General features: G+C 35.7%; 2 protein-coding genes across 3 annotated transcripts; both read right to left on the bottom strand.

Moving 5' to 3' along the window:
• Window positions 1–1,057: 1,057 nt before the first annotated feature.
• tom1l2 (target of myb1 like 2 membrane trafficking protein) lies at window positions 1,058–20,547 on the bottom strand. 2 transcript variants are annotated; one of them, XM_067430415.1, is made up of 15 exons: window positions 20,296–20,547; window positions 19,665–19,749; window positions 19,303–19,381; window positions 19,047–19,196; window positions 17,683–17,817; window positions 17,358–17,540; window positions 17,144–17,260; window positions 16,893–17,026; window positions 16,080–16,128; window positions 13,198–13,363; window positions 12,973–13,087; window positions 7,952–8,021; window positions 7,009–7,068; window positions 6,491–6,524; window positions 1,058–3,877 (listed from the first exon to the last, which is right to left on the bottom strand). In XM_067430415.1, exons 1-15 carry the CDS (start codon window positions 20,345–20,347, stop codon window positions 3,723–3,725), a joined length of 1,584 nt encoding a protein of 527 aa, XP_067286516.1. In that variant the 5' UTR covers window positions 20,348–20,547; the 3' UTR covers window positions 1,058–3,722. The 2 variants fall into 2 exon arrangements, with proteins under 2 accessions (XP_067286516.1, XP_067286517.1); XM_067430416.1 differs by lacking the exon at window positions 7,009–7,068.
• A 132-nt stretch (window positions 20,548–20,679) lies between these two features.
• Window positions 20,680–24,086, bottom strand: atpaf2 (ATP synthase mitochondrial F1 complex assembly factor 2). Its single transcript, XM_067430417.1, has 8 exons — window positions 23,711–24,086; window positions 23,568–23,612; window positions 23,288–23,436; window positions 21,893–21,990; window positions 21,669–21,749; window positions 21,437–21,549; window positions 21,228–21,343; window positions 20,680–21,128 (listed from the first exon to the last, which is right to left on the bottom strand). Exons 1-8 carry the CDS (start codon window positions 23,838–23,840, stop codon window positions 20,991–20,993), a joined length of 870 nt encoding a protein of 289 aa, XP_067286518.1. The 5' UTR covers window positions 23,841–24,086; the 3' UTR covers window positions 20,680–20,990.
• Between the last annotated feature and the right edge of the window lie 478 nt (window positions 24,087–24,564).

Genomic DNA, 24,564 nt, shown 5'->3' on the forward strand with positions numbered 1-24,564 from the left:
TTCCTAGTCAAAGAGGCAAATTAGTCATTTTGTGGCTAAAAAATAATGTTAATTTGTAATGCCATTACCCAGTAGGTGCCTTATGGCTCTTTAATAAGTATATCTAATCTAGATGCTCCAAAAAGTATTGGAGCCTTACATTTTAATAAATATTTAGATATGATGAAACATTAGATTTCTTTAAATGTGAAAATTTAAAACGTTAACTTGCATCCTAATATTTTTTTTAATGAATAATGATACTTACATTTGCACATACAAGTGGATATTAATAAATTCAAGCACATCAAATTTGACCCAAGAAACATTTAAAATAGTGCTAAAACAGTGCTAAGACAAAAAAAAATTTTTTTTCTTATGTAAAGTAAGCTATATACTACATATGAATTGATACTGAATCAAGATTGAAATTGATATCTAAATTCTCTAAATAAATGTTCAGTCTAACTTAAAGAAATCATGAAAGAAATATATTTAAGAAATGGAACGCAAATTTTTATATATTTTAATTTATATTTATTACATTTTCATTTGATTACGTTCTAAATTGTTAGTTTTGATAAATCAATTAGATAACTTAAAATATTTAAAGTAAATTTATATTTGACATTGCAATGTTTTTATATTCTATGTACTCCCAACAGAAAAATAAACTATTATAAACTAATATAGATATAAAATAAATACTGTAATATACAGTGAAACCACCAGAATCGCAAAAACAAACAAACAAACACCCAGTGCTAGATCTGGAATTCAGTTTGAGAAGATCATTTTATATGACATATAATTTTACAATAGACAGTCTGGTAACAGATCACCATCTTGGTATGTTTTATTGGAGTTCAACACATGCATGAATCAAACAGTACAGAGAGCAACTTGAGGTATAACAACAGGTAAGCACACAGACCAACACCAGTACAATCTGTAAAACCAAGATTGACCAGAGAAATGACCACCGGTTAGAGTACAGCTTATGCCAGCCATTCACTCACACACTCACACTCACACTCACACTCACACTCACACTCACACTCACACTCACACTCACACTCACACTCACACTCACACTCTCTCACACTCTCTCACACGTTTTACTTCCTTTATAGAGATGTGTCTTGGATAGCTAGATTCTCTCCTTCCCATCCCTTAGTATACAGGATAAACATGGCGTCTGCAGCAGATATCAGGATATCAGGAGCGGCTGTTCACACACACATATACATAGACACACACACGTAACTCAAAATACATATTTTAAAGAGAAGAAAAGTGCCGTACCAATAAAGAAATGCTCTCAAAGGTACAAAAGGGTTTCTTTACAGAAGACATTGGCATAACCTGACCACATGCTGGGGATCATTTTTGTCTGCCTGGAATAAGTCAGTGAAACATTTTCACTCCAAACTGCAACAAGGGAAAAAAAAGAAAGAAAAAATAATAGTGGAAACTCCAAACCCTTTATGATTCTGATCTTTACAGCTCCTTCATACTAATATAAAGTAACCAATACTGACTTTTGAAATAAAAGATGCAAAATACATTTCTTTTACATTCTCAAACTGTACATTTCTGAGACTAATTACAGCCCAAACCATTTCAAATGAAAATCAAACTGTAGTGCAGCATTGATAGACGAAATTGCACATTTGTTGAGAAATTGAAGGTAGTTGCTAATAAAGTGATAAATAAATCATTTTCAATAAAGTTGGATGTACAACATTATCCATGTCAAGATGAACAATTTTTGCAAGTGTCAAAAACAATAATAACAGCATTTAAATGGAAGGTAAAATCTCTTTTTTTTTTAAAGTTTTACACTGAATGTAGTGTACATATTAATAATGTGTAGGGGTATATATATATATATATAAATCTCAAAACTAACAAGTCAATTATGAAAAGTCCTCTGTTATTAACAGAACAAAGCCACAATATTTTTATATTAATGCTCGTGCATTATCAGACTGCATCCTTACTACAGCTAACCTTGATTTCTTCCCTTTTTATTTGACTTAGCTCTTCTAAATTCCCAAACTAACAAACCAAATATTACTGTCACCTGATATAGGGCTGCGTGTACAACAGCTTCAGCTTTTCACAGCTCCTTAAACATTTTCCCTTAAATAGTATTTTATAGTTTTTTTAATACTACAAACAAAGCGTAATGAACTCCCAATAATTCTTCCAAAGAAGGCGACCCTCAAAATCACCCAGTTATCCAACTGAAATTATGAGTGCAAGAGGGCCAAAGCTTAGTTAGTCAAAAGATCTGGGGTTGTTCTGTGTAGTGTGACAAAATCATAAAATTATTAGCCATGCAAAAGTGCGCCATCCCTTTGATTTATGCTCACCAATATGAACAAATAAAATCTTACACAAACACTCACACACGACTAAAACTCATCTGGATGTTAAAAGCAATACATGTCTTAAGTTAGTTGACTCTACGCTTAAATTATTTGCTACGGTTTAACATTTGGTCCGTCAAAAGAGTATGTACACAACAGCGAGACACAGCACTCGAACTAAAGATATTACATCAGCACATTCACCTCACTAAATCAAATGTCTGGTGCGCAAACATGAGAGTACCAAACGTTAAATGACCATTAGCGGACTACACCTGAAACCACCCACAACCTGTTCTTTAAGCCAGATCCATTTCAATTCCCTAATAACAACGCTAAGCTCAACACCATTTCTGCAGCAGTTGTGCAATGTAAAATCCAATTTAAACTGCCTTGCAGTCACCGTCAGTCCTCTAGAAACTCCATTTGTTTTCAGTCTCGTAATAGACAGCGTTGAAATGAAGGCCAGCTAAAAATTTGTATTTGAACAAAAGCTCTTTTAACACAGCCGAAAGGCGAATAATTCTCTCAGTGCAAATTAAATTGAATGCATACTTTTTGTTCTTATGAATGCTTTCCAATAGGCAATGCTTCTGCCTAATGAAATAATAACATTTTAAAGTATCCAGTGATATAATAATCATACATTTTTTCTTTGATGTGATCCATGTAGTGAAGAGATGGGGTACAAGTATAGCATCTCTGTCATTTTTCCTCTGAAACATTTAGTTTTTAGTTTTACGTTTCAGTCTATAACTGATCCTGATATCCGGTAATATGACACAGTTCTCAAATCTGAAAGCTAAATTGCTACCATCATCTTTCTGCTATGGTATGTCTTGTCAGAGGTATTAACTGGACATTTAATAATAAATAATCCTATGTATAACATCCCTTTAAAGCAAATCTTCCGGTAGATAAAGTTGAAAAAAAGAAGAAGAATTATTAGCTCCCTTTACAGATTACCCTTGAGGAGAAAGAATTCATGCAGGACCATTGTGAACACAAAAGTTAGACATGGCCGGATCTGGTAGTTGACTTTACATTGATTTCCTTGCTTTATACCACAAATATAAATTCAAAAAATAGACATTGACCTCTCGACCCACATGGAACGGTATGCTTTTAGGGAGTTCTGGGTGGAACTTATACAGCATTATCGATGGAATGAAAACTTGGTAACGTATGAAAATGTCCATTATGAAAACATCTAGATCATGAAACAGTTCGGATCACTTCAGCTGTGATAGTGTTGATTGTGCTGGAGAAGCAGGAGAGAAAGAGGGGATGCTGATGGATCTGCAAAGGGACTGACCCAGCACCGCCGCGGGAGCAGAGCTGGGCCGCCCCTGAGGATCTGACACTTATCTACAAGGCAAAGAGGGCATCCTCGGGCCTGCCTGCCTTTTTACTTGCACTGGCAGAAGCACCGGAAGCAGCAGAAAGCTCGTCATTTGGGGGTGTCGGCAGCGTGGGCACTATCTCTGCTGCTTTGGCTCTTTCCTCTAGAAACTTGTCAAACTCTGAAAGAAAGTATTTAAAGTCAAAAACTGCCTTAAACTGATAGGTCTAACTATGAATAGACACACTTCCATTCAAAAGCTTGGGTCAGTAAAACAGTAAAATAGTGAAATATCACAAATTAAAATAACAATGTAAGGTAATATATTGTAAAAAATGTATTTTAACCCCGTAAGGCCTGAAAGCATTTTTAGAGTTGTTTTTTCTGAGTGACATACACAAAAGTAAAGACAAATAACTCCAAAACAATAGCAAGGAGAGCCAATAGGTAGGCATTGTTTGATAGAAAACTTATATATATATATATATATATATATATATATATATATATATATATGATTAAATTTGGAGATTTGAATGCAGAGAAACTGCTGATATATAAAAATATATAATTTATTATATTTCACAAATGGAAATAAATTTGGAAATAAGGAAATATTGTAGGAGGAAAATGCTTTTTTTTTGGTGAAGTTCCCCAACATGTGAGCTGTATCTGGATCAAATTTTGTGCTGATAGCATAAAGTAAACAAAAGTTACAACATTTGGAACCAAGGTGATAAAGTTACGAAAACATCTCACGAAAGCTAAATTTGGTTTTAACATAGCTACATGCGCACCTGTAGAATATAAAGGGGTGATGAATTGAGAAATCAACTTTCCCTTGAGCTTTTGAGGTCATGGTAATATCAGAATATCCTGTTAGTTTCAGATACAAATACAATACAATTTTATTTAATTACAAAAATAATATTCCAATCAATTGTGGGTGGATGAGAGATAAATCATTGTGTTTGTTTGATAAACACATTCTGTGAATCATTCCAGTTGCTGCTTTCAAAACAATCCCTCCCGCATGTGAACTGATAAGGGAGTTGAAGCTCATTTAATATGCAAATCTTATCCAATCCTAGCCGTGGGCGTTTAACTTTCAAGTCTCCAGTGCGGCACGCCCAACAAAACCCAGAGTTCAGGAGTGCACCTGAGACCCGTAGTGACAACTTGTTTGACAGCTGTCAGACTCGCAAAGATGGATAGTGACTGGTGTGAGGACAGTAGCTTTGCAACAAAGCGGTCATCTAAAGTAGAGGACTTTTCTTCACCACCTTCACCTTAAGTGGAGGGTGAAATGTCTGTAGACACATGTTTTAACTCAAACATGCTGAGCATGCTGACACATGCTGGCTCAAACTGCGTCAACTCCCGATGCCGAAGATATTTTCATTCATGCATTTATTCATGCTAGCGAAGCAGCAGTGCAAGAGAGAATGAGACCACTAACTAATCTATGAACATTGAACAGCCACATCCTTATACTGAATGTCACTAAAAAAGCACAGGAACAATAAGTTCAAACCTAATAGCCTATTACAACAGATTTCCTCAAATAAAAGTTAGACTATAACGTTATACGCCAGCACGTTACGGATTTGTTGTTCATTACCACGGCAACCATTTGTGTGTCAGGGTTTGTCTGAAAGCGTCTGAAGTATAAAAATTATCTGTAGACATGACGGGTGGCAAAAATATCACAAGAAAAGCTTAACATGTACTTACAACTGCATTATTTATCTGTATTTTCTTCATTAGGATGTTGAACGCAAGTGACGAGAGTTTCATTCATAATGTTTCTACTTCATGTAACATGAGCGCTGATACTGGACTGAAGCCGTTCTCATCATGTGATCATGGGAAAACATTTCTTAGGGCGTGGTGAGCTCGTGCCAGGGCCGTGGTAGTGAGCCGTTGGAAGTACCATCCTACATCACGAAGCACCACAAGGTCCAATAGGAAAATTCGACTGCAGTAGCCACCGTTCAACCTTAAGAGGGCAGCACTAAGACGTTTTTACACCATATATTATAGAATTAAAACACTTTATACCCAAATGTCAAAACATTTACTCTAATCAATAAACAGCATTAATAAAGCCCCAGTCTTGCAGATCATTAACTAAAAAAAGTTGGTTTAGGGTTTAGTTACCCTTTAAAATGACATTACTATCAGGGCTGTATGATGTTTTTGACATATTACAGTACATAAAAAGTATAAATTGTGAAAACCTTTCAAAAAATGCATCAACAAAAAAAATCTCATACACTTTATAGGGAGTTACTCAAGTTGGCAAAGTTCAGACTCTAAACTTTCAAACGACACCTATTTTGTGTTGATCAAGGCAGTAGTTTTGAAAAATATGATTATCATTTATTTCGTGGCTAGGTGGCGCCTGCAGCGGTTTTAGAGGGGCTAATCAGCACTCGTTAAGAGTTGATCAAAAATGCATTAAAAAGCTGTCTTCAGTCACATGATCCTTCAGAAATCATTCTAATATGCTGATTTGGTGTTCAAGAAACATTTCTTATCATTTTGCGCCATACTATTTTTGTGGGAATTAAAATGCAATAAAAACTGAATTGTTTTTCTCGGGATACTTTGATGAATAGAAAGTTGTAAAGAACAGCATTTGTTTAAAATCTAAATCGTTTGTAACATTTTACATGTCATTTAGTGTAACTTTAGATCAATTTAACACATCCTTGCTGAATAAAAGTGTTCATTTCTTTAAAAAAAAAAAACACCTTTTGAACGGTAGTATAAATCAAGTAATTGTTCATACCTTCACTTGTCACACCCTCCTCTCCATCTCCTTTCTGAAGGGAAGCAGAAATAAGGATAAAATATTTCAGTGCATTCAGGCTTTTTTTTCTTTTTTTTTAAAGGTGAACAATTTATTTGTAGCCACATCAAACATCATACTTTCTTCCCTTTAAAATACCAATAGAATTTTCTTGATTTAAAAGATTATCTGAATTGTTATATCCACAAACATCCAAAGGGATTAGTATAGAAAATAAAAGTGTTAAAAGCATGTCAAGCAAGGTTCTGTTCACTACGCACTCAGTGTATACTAAAATAACCGACAGAATATCCCAGAAAAGTAAGGAACGCAGCAAAACCATACAAGGAGAGTCGTTAGTGATCCCAAAAAGAGGGTAAGAGGGTCAGCCAGGAATAAAAAGGTAAACAAAAAGAAATATGTAGTCACAAGGGCATATTTCTTTTCAAATAAGTGGGTTATGTCCTGAAGAAATCAAAAAATAAAATGAAAATAAAATTAACTAAAGGAAATCTCACCACATCAGTACAGAGCCACTCCTCAATGTCATCCATGACAGAGGACTGGTCAAGAGCTGCCTACGGGCCCAAACCATGGGCAGGAGCCAAGCAAATAACAAATAAAAAAATAATCCCAAGAAAACATGACAAAACAAACAAACAAACAACAAAAATAATAATAATAATAAGACTTCCAACATAAAAGTCTTAATCCAATATTAGTAAACTTCCCCCATATGGACATGTGGTAATAACTGAAATGCATGCACACCGCACAGCAGAAAACAGCAATTCTCTATTGAGCTGCACTGACGGAATAAAATCATTCAAGAATGACGAATAAGCAACAAATAAAAGGGTGACACTTTACAATAAGGTTCATTAGTTAACATGAACTAATAATGAACTGCACTTATAAACAATTTATTTATCAACATTTACGAATACATTATTAAAATCTTGCTAACATTAGTTAATGCACTGTGAACAAACCATGAAGAGCTGGATTTTTATGAACTAATGTTAACAAAGATTAACTTATTCTGAACAGAGGCGTTGTTTATGGTTAGTTCATGTTAACTAATGCATTTACTAATGCAACCTTATTGTTAGGTGTAACCAATAAAAGTATATTCTGAACTCCTGCTTCCAGAAAGAATTTCTTGCAACTCAAATGTTTATGTTCATCAACTAGTGTCACCTTCTAAGCATGCAGTATGGCACACTACATACATTACTGTGTACTACGTACTACTTAGCATAACAATAATTAATATTCATTTTTTTAAACCACTCTAAAATAAGATTCTTAACATCTAGCTCTGTCTCCTTGACATGAAAAGTCAAGTCCATACATACATATGTTAATGGCAAAAGCAGGAAACTGCCCTAAAATAAACACGCACACACACACACACACACACACACACACACACACACACACACGCGCACAGAAACTCACCCCAGTGTTTTGTCTAACATCCAAAGTCGGGGCCACTCCACTTGAAGCCTTTGTGTCTTCGAATGGTGCACTAAGAGTTCAAAACCAGCAATGTGTGAGTTAAATGCTAACATAATGTAACATAACATCATGTAATGCACACAATGTAATATAGCATAGCATAGCATAACATAATCACAATATCCTGCTATTAAGAACAATACGATTCAACATTTTATTAGTAGCGGTACTTTAAAAATGTGAGGCGTATTTCTTAATTTGCATCAATGTGTGAGCAGGAGTCAGGACACCTGTTCAGTTGCAAGGTATCTGCAGGTTTCAAATTTAAGACTTTTTAAGACCATTATGAATTCAATTTAAAGGGTTAGTTCACCCAAAAATGAAATTGATGTCATTAATGACTCACCTTTATGTCGTTCCACACCCGTAAGACACACTATACTTTCCATGTCCAGAAAGGGAATAGAAACATCATCAAAGTAGTCCATATGTGACATCAGTTAGTTAGTTAGAATCTCTTGAAGCATCGAAAATACATTTTGGTCCAAAAATAACAAAAACTACGACTTTATTCAGCATTGTCTTCTCTTCCTTGTTTGTGTTCAATCCTCAAATAAAGATTCAAACGGTTGTAAATCAGCGGATTGTTTCATGATTTGTATTTCAGCAAACTGCTGAAATCACATGACATTGGCGATCCGAATCATTGATTGATCCACTGATTCATAACCGTTCAAATCTTTTTTTGAGGATTGAACACAAACAAGGAAGAGAAGACAATACTAAATAAAGTCATAGTTTTTGTTAGCCTAGAAATCTAGACACACCCTAGTGGCAGCAAATCTAATCTGCCGCGAGTGTCGTCTAGCAACTCTTAATACACTTCTGAGCTGTAAACGCCAGTGAGCTGTTGGGCCAATCACATCGTGTATAGAGTCGGTGGGCGGGGCTTATCATAATGACGGCAGAGTTGCGTTTGCGTGCTTCTAGTAAATACAGAAGCTGGCAAACGGCGGTCTTTCGAATCAGCTTTGACCACGACTCTGGAAGACTTGGAGTTGAGCTTTTCTCTGAGAAAAGAACAAAGAACGGCACTGAAGTCATTCTTGAAAAGGGAAGATGTGTTCGGAGTTTTGCAGACCGGATACAGCGAAAGTTTAATCTATCAATGAGCTCCACTTCACCTTCGTTGTTCTGGTTGGTTGTAGCTCTATCCAATTGCATGCACGAGGGAGTTTGAAAGACAACCGTTTATCCCGCCCCTCGGATTGAGCCCTGTCAATGGTCAGTTTCCAGACCAAACGTTTTTGTTATTTTCGGGCCAAAATGTATTTTCGATGCTTCAAGAGATTCTAATTAACTAACTGATGTCACATATGGAATAGTTTGATGATGTTTTTATTCCCTTTCTGGACATGGACAGTAAAGTGTGCCTACACTTAGATACGCTCTTGGACTAAATATAAAATATCTTAAACTGTGTTCTAAAGATGAACGGAGGTCAGTGCCTTGCGAAAGTATTCGGCCTTCTTGAACTTGGCGACCTTTTCCCACATTTCATGCTTCAAACAATTCTATGAAACTGTAATTTTTTTGTGAAGAATCAGCAACAAGTGGGACACGAACATGAAGTGGAACGAAATTTATTGGATATTTCAAACTTATTTCAAACAATTTTGAAAAATTGTTCAGTTAACCCCCCCTTAAGGTAATACTTTGTAGCGCCACCTTTTGCTGCGATTACAGCTGTATGTCGCTAGGAGAATGTCTCTATCAGTTTTGCACATCGAGAGAGTTCTTTCCACAGATTCTCGATTGGATTCAGGTCTGGACTTTGACTTGGCAATTCTAACACCTGGATATGTTTATTTTTGAACCATTCCATTGTAGATTTTGCTTTATGTTTTGGATCACTGTCTTGTTGGATGACAAATCTCAGTCCCAGTCTCAGGTCTTTTGCAGGTTTTCTTCCAGAATGGTGCTGTATTTGGCTCCATCCATCTTCCCATTAATTTTAACCATCTTCCCTGTCCCTGCTGAAGAAAAGCAGGCCCAAACCATGATGCTGCCGCCACCATGTTTGACAGTGGGGAGGGTGTGTTCAGGGTGATGAGCTGTGTTGCTTTTACGACAAACATAACATTTTACATTGTTGCCAAAAAGTTAAATTTTGGTTTCATCTGACCAGAGCACCTTCTTCCACATGTTTAATGTGTCTCCCAGGTGGCTTGTGGCAAACTTTAAACAACACTTTTTATGGATATCTTTAAGAAATGGCTTCAGAGTTTGCAGCACTGAAAGTAAAGGGGCAGAATAATTTTGCACGCCCAATTTTTCAGTTTTTGATTTGTTAAAAAAGTTTGAAATATCCAATAAATTTCATTCCACTTCATGATTGTGTCCCACTTGCTGTTGATTCTTCAGCTTTATGTTTGAAGCCTGAAATGTGGCAAAAGGTCGCAAAGTTCAATGGGGCCAAATACTTTCGCAAGGCACTGTGTGTGTGTATGTATGTATGATATTATATATATATATATATATATATATATATATATATATATATATATATATATATATATATATATATATATATATTAGGGCTGTAACGATATGCGATATGAAATCGAAATCGCAATACGCAGGTCCACGAACCTGTATCGCGATGTGAGAAGGCAGAATCGCGACACACCCCTTCCAACTCCCAGAATTATCCTTCCTGTCCAGGTCCAACTTTTAAGTCAGCAGTATGGCAACATTTCAGCTACCCGGTGGAGAACAAGGATGGCAATCGTGTAGTTGACAAGACCCACACAATTTGCCGTAAGTGTTTCAAGAAGCTTCCCCAACCGGCTGGCAACGTGGTGTGAGCGTGGCGTTTCTGTTGCGTGTCATCCGCGGGGCGGCTGTGTGGCGTTTTCTCTTTCTTTGCACACCAGAAGCGTGTCTGACGCGTCGCTTCTGTTGGTATTGATGTACAGGAGGCCCTATACTTCATGTTAAATATATATTGCCTATTAGTACCGCAAAGAAAACGTCGGCAGTAGCCTATTGACCATACAGATATATGGTATTGACGGCAAAATAGGCTACAGAATACTGTACAGAATAAAACTGTTTTGTCCCCCCCATATCGAGGTTTGTATCGTAGGTCAAAAATCGTAATACGAACCGAATCGTGGGTTTGGTGTATCGTTACAGCCCTAATATATATATATATATATATATTATATAATATCATACATACATACACACACACAGTGCCTTGCGAAAGTATTTGGCCCCATTGAACTTTGCGACCTTTTGCCACATTTCAGGCTTCATTCATATATATATATATATATATATATATATATATATATATATATATATATATATATATATATATCCAGACGTTTTTATGACTTTTTATGGCCTTAAATTCTTATTGTTAAATTTATGACTTTTTATGACCCCACGGTTTCCAATTGAGTTGCTGAGTTGCTTCCAATCTCTGCAGGGAGTAAAATACACTGAGCGTATATGACAAATCAACACACATGCATGAAAAAATAAAGCGAGGGAATCTTATGATGCAGTGCTGAGACACGAAGCACAAACAGATAGTTATCTTTCAGACAGCATGCGATCACGACGCAAGTTCTCATCGTGGATTATATTGCTTGAGTGGTCAAAAATATGTCAAAATGCACGTACTGGGAGTATTTACGTAAACACAGTCTTTAGTGAACGTAAGGAATTATTTAATTTCTTACTTGAACGCTGTTAAATAGACTGTTAAGTAGTAGCGTACCTTAAATATGTAAAGCACTGTTTATTTCATTTTTTTTAAATATATTATGTCATACTGTTTGTAATTTGCATCTTTGCTTACTTTTAATAACAAGGATACAATTTTATTCAACTATATTGTGATTATAAAATCACAATATAGTATAATAAATATATAGGGGGCTCAAAAGCAGGGCGGCCAGGAACACGTCGGGGGCAAGTGAGATTTTATTTTTTTTATTTTTAAAAATAATTTATAAAACAATAAATTTTAAGGTCTGCCTTAAAGTATTTGTATAAGTATTTGATTACTTTAACGCTCTTTTTTTTTTTTTGTCGTGGTATTGATTCATTTTTGGCATCAGGGCATTTCAGTCAGGTATCGTAATGAAGTCATCATTTTGGTATCATGCTAGTTAAATTATAATATTATATATTAAATTATAATGTCCCTTATCTTGAAAGAAATCAATGGCAGTGACATATTTTAAGATACATCAGTACAAGCTGCTTTCAGGTAAAACATGCATTTTAGTTTGTGAAATCAGGGGATAATAAAATTAATATAATATATTAAAAACATTTTCCTATTTTATAAGATTTAAATTATAACATATTATAGGGTATGACACCCCTCCCTCACATTTATTGCAATTAGATTCTAGTGATCTATGAATATATTAATTATTTTAGACTATTTGATTGAATATTTTACATTAAATGAGAAATTATTCAAAATAAACAAATAAATACTTTTTTTAATTAATAAAAAAACATTATAAAGCAATTAGCAGTGTTAATGCTATGGGGTATTACAACTAATTAGCTAAATGTTTCCATTTATTTCCCTTAATAATATATTGAATGTTCTATCATCAAAACACATTTTTAAATAGGATAAAAAATAGGATAACAGCCTAAATTAAATCTGTTCATCATGTAAAGTGTTAGTATCTCTTCAGAAGACTTTAAAACGCTTGATTCAAATGGATTCATTTTACGATGCCTTTATGACCTTATGGGATCTTATACGTTTGGGTTAGCAGGACTTTCAATGGAGGAACAGAAACCTCTCAGGTTTCATTTAAAATATCTTAATTTGAGTTTTGAAGAATAACCAAATGGGTTTGGGACGACATGAGGGTGAGAAAATGATGACAACATTTTTGGTGAACTATCCCTTTAAGGGAAGCATTTTACTCTATTATATACTATAATCTATTAGAAGCAAGAAATTTTGATTTGTTTCATACTTCTTCCGCTCAGGAATGGTACCAGTCCTGGTCTGGGCAAACATGTCAAAGTCATCTTGGGGTTGACAGGTAGTCAGAGAGCTCAAGGTGCCACTCACACTGTCAGAACCAACATCTGTGAAGCAACGGTATTCTCACATTAGTGCAAAGCAAAAGAGTACACTAGTACAAACTCTAGAAATCTAAAATGTAAACAATATTGTGTATCCAAGGTACGAAACTCACCCAAACCGGCCAGTCTGGAGGAGAGTGTGACTGGAGAGGCTGAACGAACTGCAGCCACGGAGGGAGGCAGGCTGGACGGAGGAGTAGCGCTGATCCTGGGACTGACCACCGCAGGAGACCCCGGTCCCAGGTCAATCAGGTTATCTTCTGTCGCCTCGTTCAGGACCTGTGGATATGCAACACCATTTCAAAGACAGACATTGGTTACAGACACTTTAGGGTGAACAATTATTTATTTGCTATCTTACCTTTGTACCATGAACATTTTCAAACTGGTTTTACATGCTGTACATTTTTTATGTAAAAGTAACCTTAAAGGGTTAGTTCACCCAAAAATGAAATTGATGTCATTAATGACTCACCCTAATATTGTTCCACACCCGTAAGACCGCCATTCATCTTCGGAACACAGTTTAAGATATTTTATATTTAGTCTGACAGCGTATCTAAGTGTATGCACATTATACTGTCCATGTCCAGAAAGGGAATAAAAACATCATCAAAGTAGTCCATATGTGACATCAGTTAGTTAGTTAGAATCTCTTGAAGCATCGGATATACGTTTTGGTCCAAAAATAACAAAAACTACGACTTTATTCACCATTGTCTTCTCTTTCGCGTTTGTTTTCAAACCTCAAAGAAAGATTCAAACAGTCATGAATCAGCTTATTGATTCATGATTCGGATCGCCAAATGTCAGTGATTTCAGCAGTTTGACACGCGATCCGAATCATGAAACAATCCGCTGATTCATGACCATTTAAATCTTTATTTGAGGTTTGAAAACAAACGCGGAAGAGAAGACAATGCTGAATAAAGTCTTAGTTTTTATTTTTGGACGATAATGTATTTTCGATGCTTCAAGAGATTCTAATTAACAAACTGATGTCACATATGGACTACTTTGATGATGTTTTTATTCCCTTTCTGGACATGGACATTATATATATATATATATATATATATATATATATATATATATATATATATATATATATATATATATATATATATATATATATATATATATATATATATATATATATATATATATATATATATATATATATATATATATATATACACATATTACATACACTTGGATACGCTGTCTGACTAAATATAAAATATCTTAAACTGTGTTCCGAAGATGAACGGAGGTCTTACGGGTGTGGAACGACATTAGGGTGAGTCATTAATGACATCAGTTTCATTTTTGGGTGAACTCACCCTTTAAAAAGGAGACCCTGCAGTCAGTTCTAGAGGTTAAGAGGAGTTAAGACAAATGGTCAGGTTGTAATACATACATTGCTTCAACGGTTTCACCAAGTATTTTTGAGAGGAAGTCTAATCTTTAAACTTAAAGTACACTAAGAATTGATGATAAGGGTAAAGTGGTGACACTATTAGAATGGATATTCTCAGGCTAATTATTACTCGGTATGTGTTAATGTTACTCAAGCCTTTGTTTCTTTGCCATTTAAGGAAGGGTATTTTCCTGTATTTCATAGTGCTTAAAAAATGGATACTCTATTTTACAAGTAAAAGAAACAACAAATGATGTCAAAAATCTAATTTGTTGGTGTCATGGCACATGCTTATAACAATAAAGGATTGAAGTTCTTTATTACAATGCAAAGCCCATAAATAATAATAATAATAATAATAATAGACACATGCTGTCAAAATGTGATTTGTCCAAAGCCATAATAGCTGTACTGTGTAAAAATCTGTGATAATGCCTCTATAACTGGTTTCAGATTTCATTTGTGCATTTCACTTTCCCATAGTACTAGACACCACATGAGAAAATTCAACTTGTTTTTGTTGTTTTTTTTACAAAAAAATACCCAAAATACATTACTATTCAAAAGTTTGGAGTTTGTAATGTTTTTAAACAAAGTCTCTTATGCTCACCAAGGCTGTATTTATTTAATCAAATTACAGTAAAATTGTGAAATATTATAACAATTTAAAATAACAGTTTTCTACTTTAATATATTTTAAAATGTAATTTATTCTTGGGATGGAAGGATGCTTCATAAATCATTCTAATATGCCTAGTTAGTTCTCAAGAAACATTTCTTATTTTTATCAATGTTGAAAACAATTGTGCTGCTTGATGTTTTTGTTGAAACCGTGATATATCACGATTAAAATGCATCTTACTGACCCCAAACTTTACTGAAGAGTTGTGTATTTCTCTCAGGCAATTCTGAAAACTACTAAAATAGCACAATACTGCTGCTGTATTATGCAAATTAAAATCATATATCCATTAAATGAAATGCACCATTCCCAAATCCACATGTATCCTATTTTATTTGAAGCAGTGGAGGAACTAGTACTACGGTAAGCAGATGGAGGGGGTGGCAAGCAACAGTCACAGACTGCAGGACAAGAATTCTACACACAAGTCGAGGTTCACTGTCAGAACAGACCGGATGCAACACAGGACCGGGACTGCAACAGCCAATACTGAAATAACATTCTTTAGCATGTGCATGACTAAGTAAAAAAAATGGATTAGATGACTCATACTTGCCTCCCTCAGCTAGCAATAACAAAAAATAAAAATAAGAAAAACAAATCACAAAACAGAGCAAACCACACAATAAGTAACACCAACATGCAATTACATTTTCAATTGATAACCGCACATGATGAAAGTGTTTGCATCTCAAAGCAAACATACCATGCTTTCTCAGAGCATATATTAGAGCAAAAGCAAGCAAAGAGGGGAGGAGAAAATGACATGTCTCTCCGAGCTGTGCTTTTGGCATGAACAAATTACCTTACATGTGTTTGGAAGGGGGAAAAACACACTGATGATGAGCTGATGCTAACACACGGATACAACAACTCTCTTAAAGAAGACCCACCCCATTGTTTACGCCTTGCGCAGTTCGGCCAGATCGGAACCTCTCATATCTAAAGAAAAAGCATGAAAAGTGAGCAAAAAAAAAACATTTAAATCTTACCCTCCTTTAAAACAGCCTTTTCTTGAAACTTTATGAGGATAGTTCACCCAGAAATGACAATTCTGCCATCACTTACTCACACTCACATTGTTACAAAACCATTAGACCTTGGTTAATCTTTGAAACACAAGTACATTCTGAAATGAAACAGGAGATTTCTGTTCCTCCACTGAATGTCCAGGCAACCAAAAAAGATCCATAGAGGTCACTAGGGCAGTAAAGTTAATCCAAATCTTGTGAAGTGATACAATCACGTTATGTGAAAAACAGATTTCATTTAGGCTTTTATTCACACATAAACAGAAGCTTATGTGTGTGCATCACGTGCATGCAACAAATGCTAAAACAGACCTTACTGGTTTTTGCGCATCAAACACCATATGTGATGTGCTTTATGTAAGTGAAAAATGTCTATAATTGTTTAGATGTAAATAAGTCTAAATTAAATCTGTTCATTATATAAAGTGATCATATCTCTTCACAAGACATGGATTGAACTGCTAGATTCATTTGGATTAATGTTGACACTTTTATGATCTTTTTTTAATCTTCTCTTTTTTTGTTACTTGGACTTTCAATAGAGGGACAGAAGCCTCTTGGGTTTCATTATCTTCATTTCTGTATTTAAGATTAACCAAAGTCTAATGGGTTTAGAACAACATGAGGGTGAGTATCCCTTTAAAAAAAAGGAAAGTTCCCCATGCTTGTTCACACCTCTCATATCGTAGAAAAATGTTGTTGAGGTCGTCGTTGACGTGCAAGAGCTCCTCTGTGACTTCCTCATTGGACACACGTGAGATGAGCTCAACTATCCTCTGCTGCATGGCCCTGCATGTCCTATTCAATTCCTTTAAACAAAGCAAACAAACCTTGTAATACTGAATAATACAAAATGTTGACATAATGCTGTTCCGACACTCCCTCTAGTGGCCTTGTGTAGCTCTTTCAAATATTGAATGAGAAACCTGCAGAAGCTCATGATCAGATGGATCCTCTTGACCAGGAACCATCTCAGTCAACATCTCTGACATCACTTTAGAGTTCCCACGCACAATGTCGAGCTCGCTGCGCAGCTTGCAAATCTAATCAATAACATTGCATTGCATCATTAAGCAATCTGTGAAAACAAATGTTGACCCATATTATTTAAAAGAACGAAATATGGAGGTTCTATAGCACCTGTTCAGGGGAAGGGTTGATGGGCCCAGAAATGTGCAGATTGGGCATCTGTGGTGAAGTTTGGGTCACAGGGGCAGAGAAGGGAGGTGCAGAGAAAGGAGGGGCGGAGGCAGGGTGAGGCTGTGGCTTTGGCTGGACTGGGGCACTGTATTTCGGCTGGTCCAACTCTGGAGCACTTTGCAGCTATTATCAAGAGAGTAAGACAATGATTATTAGTGCAGAGATAAAGAGGGGAGGTAAAACAATAAAGTTAAGTAAATGATAAGGGGCCGCTATAACCTCTGTGACAAACAAACCATAACATGCCTGTGGCGTCAACACCTACCCGTTGTGGTGTGTGAATGGGGGATAAGGTCTCCAACTCAGATCGTGGAAACTCTATACCCTTTCTCTTCATTTCTTCATAGACATGGACTACTCCTGTTAAATCTGGACTACTCCTGAAGGCGTCTGCCCATGCCTGATGTATAGAGTACATGCAAATATGTGAAAACATATTTAGAATAGCTATCCATATAGTTTATAACTAGTGTATACTATTAAACTTTTCTAAAGCTTTCAAAGAACGCATGCTCAGCTGCGAGGATCTTCTCTACTTGAACATTCAATTCCTTGCTAAAATTGTAGGCACACTGCAAAACAAAGCTACACTACTGTTCAAAATGTTTAGATTCAGTTAGATTTTTTTAAAGAAACCTTGCAAGAAGACTATCACCAAAGCTGCATTTATTTGATCAAAAACATAATAAAAACAGTACTATTGTGAAATATTATAATTACAATTTAGAAAAAATCTATGTGATTATATTTTAAAATGTAATTTATTCCTGTGATGACAAAGCTGAAAGTCTTCAGTGTCACATGATCCTTCAGGAATCTTTCTAATATTCTGATTCGGTGCTAAAGAAAAATCTCTTATTATTACCAATGTTGAAAACGGTTGTGCTGCTTTAATATTTTTGTGAAAACTGTGATACATTTTGTTTTCAGGATTTTTTTGATGAATAGAAAGTTTAAATATAATGATTTATTATTTAATAAATGAATAATTGTATTTATTATTTAATTATTACTTTAAAAAATAGTGTATTTACTGTTACTTTAGAACAATTTGATGTGTCCTTGCAAAATATATATATATTTTTTCTATAGTTAAAAAAAAAAAAACATCTGACCCAAAACTTTTGAAAAGTAGTGTAGTAACTACAATCAGGTGGCTATTTTAAATAAAGTTGTTTGAATGGCAAACTAAAAATGCAAAGCTTCACCAAAAAAAAAAAAAAAACCTTTCTAAAGATTCCATTTAGATCATTTTATTATATAGACATTTCATTCTAGGCCATTCTAAAGATTCCATTTAGATACTTTTATTTCATTTAGACATTTCTGGCGTCACATTAAATGCAAGATTCTGTAAATTGAAGTTACCCTTGGTCATTGGAGCCAAACTTGGTAACCTGATCCACTAGGTTATAATGAGCACAACTTCAGTGCCAACGAATCAGCCAGATCTCCTTGACTACCGAGCATCAGGTAACCAGCCCCATGATGCACCTCCTCTGTGTCTCTCTCCATCATGCTCTCTTTGAAATGGTTCATGTCATGTTTCCCTTCCTCATGTTGTGTTTGAACCATAAGGCGTTTTTCTTCACTGATCATAAACAATCAAAACCCAGATTTGTGCCATACCTGTATCAAAGCTAGTACTTTGTCCTGCACTATGGCGGGTGGGTTGTTTTTGGGAGATATAATTTTCACCAAAACGCCATCAATAAAGTCCCGGGTGGTGACGAGCGCGTGGAACCGATAGCCACAGTTCTTTACACATGTCTCAAGAACCTGAACACATTATGAAAAATCTAAATTAAAAAAAGGACATTCTAAAAGGCATTATAAGCCGTTAGTAAGACTATAAAGAGAAAAGTTTCCATTGACTGTTACCCACCGTCAGTGTAAGCATAACCTCCCTGTAGTTTTTATTCCCATTGAGCCTCTTCTTCACGGCTCTTATAGCATCCTTAGGCCTATAAATCAGATATATATGCAGCTAAAAAACAATCCATTATGAAGTTACAATGACATGGTCAAGTGCATGAATCAAATTCTGTTAGAAAGCATTGCCAAGTTCCATAAATAACATTGTTGAACGGTATTCAAATTATGTAAAGTCCTGAACTTTATTCACATGAAAAATGTGTACAACCATAACAATGACAGCAACTTCTGGATTTGTGAATGTTTCCTAAGGTTTACTGAATGTCAGCAAAAAGGTTAAATGCTATAAATCATGCATCTTTCATGTCTCACCCATCTTCTGTTTCATTGATTAAGTCACATATTTCCATATTCAAGGTCCAGTCTTCACTTTGAAGGGAGCCATCTGTGGCCCTCTCTGGAGAAGATTAAAGAAGTTAAACTGATAAGAGAATGGGTAATGCCTTTTATTAACTAGAGAATCTGGAAAAAACATCGGCACTGATAACATTGCACTGATCTGCAAACTGCTGTGCGATATTTGCTTGATTGCTGGGAGTCTTCCAGAGCAAGCGGTCAGTGTCCATTTATAAATGTTGATCATTAGTATGATTCATTAACACACATTACCTCAAGCTTTAGCTTTGAAACTGGGTGTGAGAGATAAACGCAATGTCTTCTAGGTAGCAGGCTAATATTAGGTGTAGTACTTAAGTTTACTTAAACTCATTTCAGCATTCGCCTCCCTAGAACTGGCAATTTAAAGAAATTACTATTTTATAGCACATTCTGAGAACTGTGAGTCAGACCAGCTAGCATGAATGAGCATTAGCTGTTAGCCAGCTAACTGACAGGCTATCCATTTGTTGAGCTTCTGTACAGCGGCTAAGCTAAATCCTTCGCTTTAAACGTTAACTTGTTGCGACGCAATTTTTAAGAATAATTAAATTTGTGCAAAACATACCAATGCACTGTCCCACCGGAGTACTGTAAGGGTTTCCCAGCAAGAACTCCATCTTGTCAACATATCCAAAGACTAACACAGTCAATGAGACAGTAAACACTCAAGTCCCGCCCATGACCTACTCCTATTGGGTGCTTAAAGCAGGGTTGCAAAGCTATTGGCGGAACGTGCAGTCAGTTATTGAAATGACACGCCAGCTAATTAAAGGCACAGTAGTGAACTCGTTGACAAAACTGCTTTATAATGCCGGTTTGACACTTTATTACTAATGGTTATGTATCAGTCTGCCCTTTCAGATTTAGCACTAAAGTACCATACGTTTTATATGTGACTTTGACCTTAAGGAAATTGCTTGTAGCAAAAACAAATGAGGTCACTCAGTCAGACATTTGCACATGGTTGTAATTGATCAAAAAGTCTTCAGTTATATCATATTTGCAGAACCGTTTCACAGCTTGTCATTAAAATACTGGAATTATGCATTTACAGTTTTCATGCTGTAGCTGTTGTAACTAAAAACACATCATGACCTTAGACTTAGACATCTATATTATTGGTCAAAACATAACTGGACAGCAACATGGTTTTACTGGTTAGGTAACTTATGTCACCGCTGCACACTGTAAAAAGCAAACAAAGACCGAGATGACAAAAAAAGTTAAATGTTCAGTCCCATAAAGTGCCTTTTGGCCTCATCAATCCTGCAAAATCTTTCTCTTAACAGCTGTGCTTTCAGAACACAGATGTACAAACATTGCACCAGCAGCTGTTCGGGCCCGCAACTCATACGTGTCATAATCATGGGCCCACTCCACATTTCCCCAGCTCTGGATCTAAGACAAAACAGAACAGAACAGTAATCATTAACATGAGAAAAATGGTACCAAGCAAGAATCATTAAACAGTTAGAATAAAAATAGAAGCCACAATACCTGGTATTCTTCCTCAAGTCTGGACAACAGAACCGCTTGTTCCACGCTTAGGTGTCTGTCAATCAGCCCGAAGGACAAGATCAATGATTTTAGCTGAGTAATCACATACTCAAGCCCTGTAGAAACATTAGAAACTTCACCGTTCAAACAGGCTCATTCGCATAAGATGCAAACATGTCATTTACATAAGATGCAAAAGCAACACACACCTGTCAGAGACCAAAAATTGTAGGAATTAAGGTGTTGACGAAATGTCTCCTTAGTCTCTTCTGGGATTTGAGGGCCCATAATGCTGGAGGATGAGCCAATGACCACGCTGTATCTAAAAATAACAAGATGTTCATATACACCATTTATTGCTGCTATATATTGTGACTATAACATAATCAAGCCAAATATGTAAAAATAATACTAATTCTAGCCAAAAAGACAAAATATCACCTTTGTTCTATCCAGTTCATTATAGGCTGCCATTCATTTGTCTGCAGTTCCACAAGACCTGCAGGTTCTTCTACTCTGTAACTACAAGGACGGTAGATCTAATTTAATGAAATGTAATACAGTCAGCAGATGCATTTAGGAGATCTTATATCATTAGTGAAGGTCTAATAAGGTCTTGGTGTGATTAATTAAAAACCATTAAGTAATAAACCAGAGAACCTCACCAGATAGTGTCAGTGTCCAAAAACTTTAACGCCGCTGAGATCATCTGTTGTTTTGTCCTTTGTGTTGGATTATCAAGAGCTGTGTTGCAAAGGGTGGTCTGTATAGAAAGAGAAATAAGTCTTATTAGTATATATACCATTTAAGTCAATTCAATTGTATTTGTATATACACCTTACAATAAATATTGTTTCAAAGCAGCTTTACAAAAAATCATATTAACATTTATAATATCTTAATTTTGTCATGCTTTATAACAGAAACCAAGAAGGTTAAATCTGGGAAGGGGTATAAGTCCCAACATTATACAGTAAGGAAGATTATTTGCAAAGATCAAAGCCCAAGAGATACACCTCAGACTCTACAGGTCTCAACATGTTAAACGTTAAAGTTCATGACAGTACAATTAGAATGGCTTGTTTGGAAGGGTTGCCAGAAGGAAGCCTCTTCTCTCTAAAAAGAAAATGACAGCAGGCTTAGGTTTGCGAAGTTGCATCTGAACAAACCACCAAACTTTTAGAACAACGTCCTTTGGACAGACGAGACCAGTGTGGAGATGTTTGGTCATAATGCACAGCAGAAACCAAACACAGCATATCCGCTCAAACACCTCATGCCAACAGGTAGTGGAGCAGTGATGATTTGGGCTTGTTTTGTAGCCACAGGACCTGGGCACCTTGCGGTCACTGAGTCCAACATGAACTCCTCTGTTAGCAAAGTATTCTAGAGTTAAATGTGAGGTCATCTGACTGACAGCTAAAACTAATTGGCTCATGCAACAGGACAACCACCCCAAGCACACCAGCAAATCAACTACAGAACGGCTGAAAAAGAAAAGAATCATTTAGTTGCAATGGCCCTATCAAATTCCAGACCTCATCCCGACTGAAATGCTGTGGTGGGACCTTAAGAGAGCTGTGCATAAACAGATGATCGTAAACCTCAATAAACTAGAGCAATGTTGTATATAACAGTGAGCCAAAATTCTTCCACGACGTTGTGAGACTGATAAATCATACAGAAAATTATAACTTCATGTTATAGTCGCTTGTGGTTCGTACGCTTTTAAATCATACGGTGCTCTCCATTTTGCACTTATTTTTGTTCAATTAATAATGACAACGCTGTAATATTTCATGTTGTTATTCATCTAAGGTTGCATTTACCTAATTATAACACCTGCTAAAGACTTTTATTTTTTATTATATCCCGATATATACCATAGAACTCAAAGAAGGTGGGCTTTCTTTTTCACATGACTGTATATTGCTTTATTTGAGTATATGACGCATAAAGTTGAATATATGCAACTTTAAATATGTCGTTGGGTGATGATAGTACAGTTAATATATACAGACTAGAAACTCTAACTTGAACTCTTTATAAAAATGGCCTACTATGTGCATGGTGTAAAACTTCAGTGTGTCCTTCTGAACGTCCCACTCTGTTGCAACCGCTATGGCAAGAGCTTCATTTGGAACTGTGAACAGCTTTCCACCTGGAGTCTTCAGCTTTCTCTTGTCAAGGTTTATTTCAAACACGCCACCTGTAGACAACACAAAGACCATTTTCAAACAGGCATTACCTTTTCTCTTGCCTGCAACCTACGTTTATTAGGATTTATTTTAAGTTGCAGATGTGTTGCTGTGGGCATCACAGCATGCTTAAGACGCTCACCTTCACCTTGAGATATCGAGACGTTCTCATAGAACTTCTTTCTCTCTATAAAACGCGACGTAAGAACAAGAAATCATGCATCAATATATTAGGTTTGTCATTCTACTGTATACATTCTTGTAATGATCTGATTCTGATCTTACCCGTTATCGCACTGGCATATTTAGCCTTTTGTATGCGTGTTGATAAGCTAGGAATATGATGCCCTTGAGGAAATGGCCAAATGAACTGGCCAAACTGTCTGTGATACCTACAAATATTCCGTAACATCATACAACTCTAACGTTATGTTTTCGCGTTAACGTAACAGTTCAACTGTGACCAACCATTCAGTCAAGGTTAGAAAGCTGGATCAGCCGTTGAAACTAATTTAACAAATCATCGTTCATGTTTTAAAAATATAATAGAAAGCACACGGATTAAGTATAATTACGATTAAGTCAATTCTTTATAAATAATCAGTGACAAGGGATGTCACAGCATGCAGCAACGTGAAACCAAAGTCGTGAAGCTGATTACTGTGACCTACATAAGGACCGTAAAGGACAATTCATAATAAAAGTCCATGTAGCTTCGTCTGTAGACTACAGGAATTGCGAATACAGTACATCTTTCCAGTGTCTTCCATCTTTCCAAAGCCAATGGAGACTGATTTAAAATTAATCAAATTAGTAATTAAATTAGTAATAATTCAATTGAAATATTTAATAATATAGCCTACTCGACAAGTTAATTAAGTAACAGATTTAATTTTGAAAGAAAATGTTTGAAATCTCTTGAATATCTTTTTTTCCCCTTCTTCTTTTTTCTTGTTTTCAACATAGAGGTTTTCAAATATTTTCTGGGAAAATATGTCTGATTGGTTGATGACAAAGATTCATTCACTGCCCATTTTTAATAGGAAACATATGTTTGGAATGCTGCTAGAATTAATTATTCATTAATGTAATGTTGTTTCTGGGAAATTTTTTCATTCATAAATGCAAAGGAACAAAGA

This window comes from Pseudorasbora parva, chromosome 21 (genome assembly GCF_024679245.1).
Source record: "Pseudorasbora parva isolate DD20220531a chromosome 21, ASM2467924v1, whole genome shotgun sequence".
In the NCBI taxonomy this organism is placed as follows: domain Eukaryota; kingdom Metazoa; phylum Chordata; class Actinopteri; order Cypriniformes; family Gobionidae; genus Pseudorasbora; species Pseudorasbora parva.

What these genes read in the sequence shown, in the direction of transcription:
- atpaf2 (XM_067430417.1), bottom strand. Translation starts at nt 23,840, where the DNA reads ATGATGTTACGGAATATTTGTAGGTATCACAGACAGTTTGGCCAGTTC. An exon ending in ATGAACTGGATAGAACAAAG is followed by an intron (nt 21,550 to 21,668) that starts GTGATATTTTGT and finishes TGTTATTTTTAG; the next exon opens with ATACAGCGTGGTCATTGGCT. An exon ending in CAATTTTTGGTCTCTGACAG is followed by an intron (nt 21,344 to 21,436) that starts GTGTGTGTTGCT and finishes ATGTTTCTACAG; the next exon opens with GGCTTGAGTATGTGATTACT.
- tom1l2 (XM_067430415.1), bottom strand. Translation starts at nt 20,347, where the DNA reads ATGGAGTTCTTGCTGGGAAACCCTTACAGTACTCCGGTGGGACAGTGC. An exon ending in AGGTTATGCTTACACTGACG is followed by an intron (nt 19,197 to 19,302) that starts GTGGGTAACAGT and finishes TAATGTGTTCAG; the next exon opens with GTTCTTGAGACATGTGTAAA. An exon ending in TCAACCCTTCCCCTGAACAG is followed by an intron (nt 17,261 to 17,357) that starts GTGCTATAGAAC and finishes GTTATTGATTAG; the next exon opens with ATTTGCAAGCTGCGCAGCGA.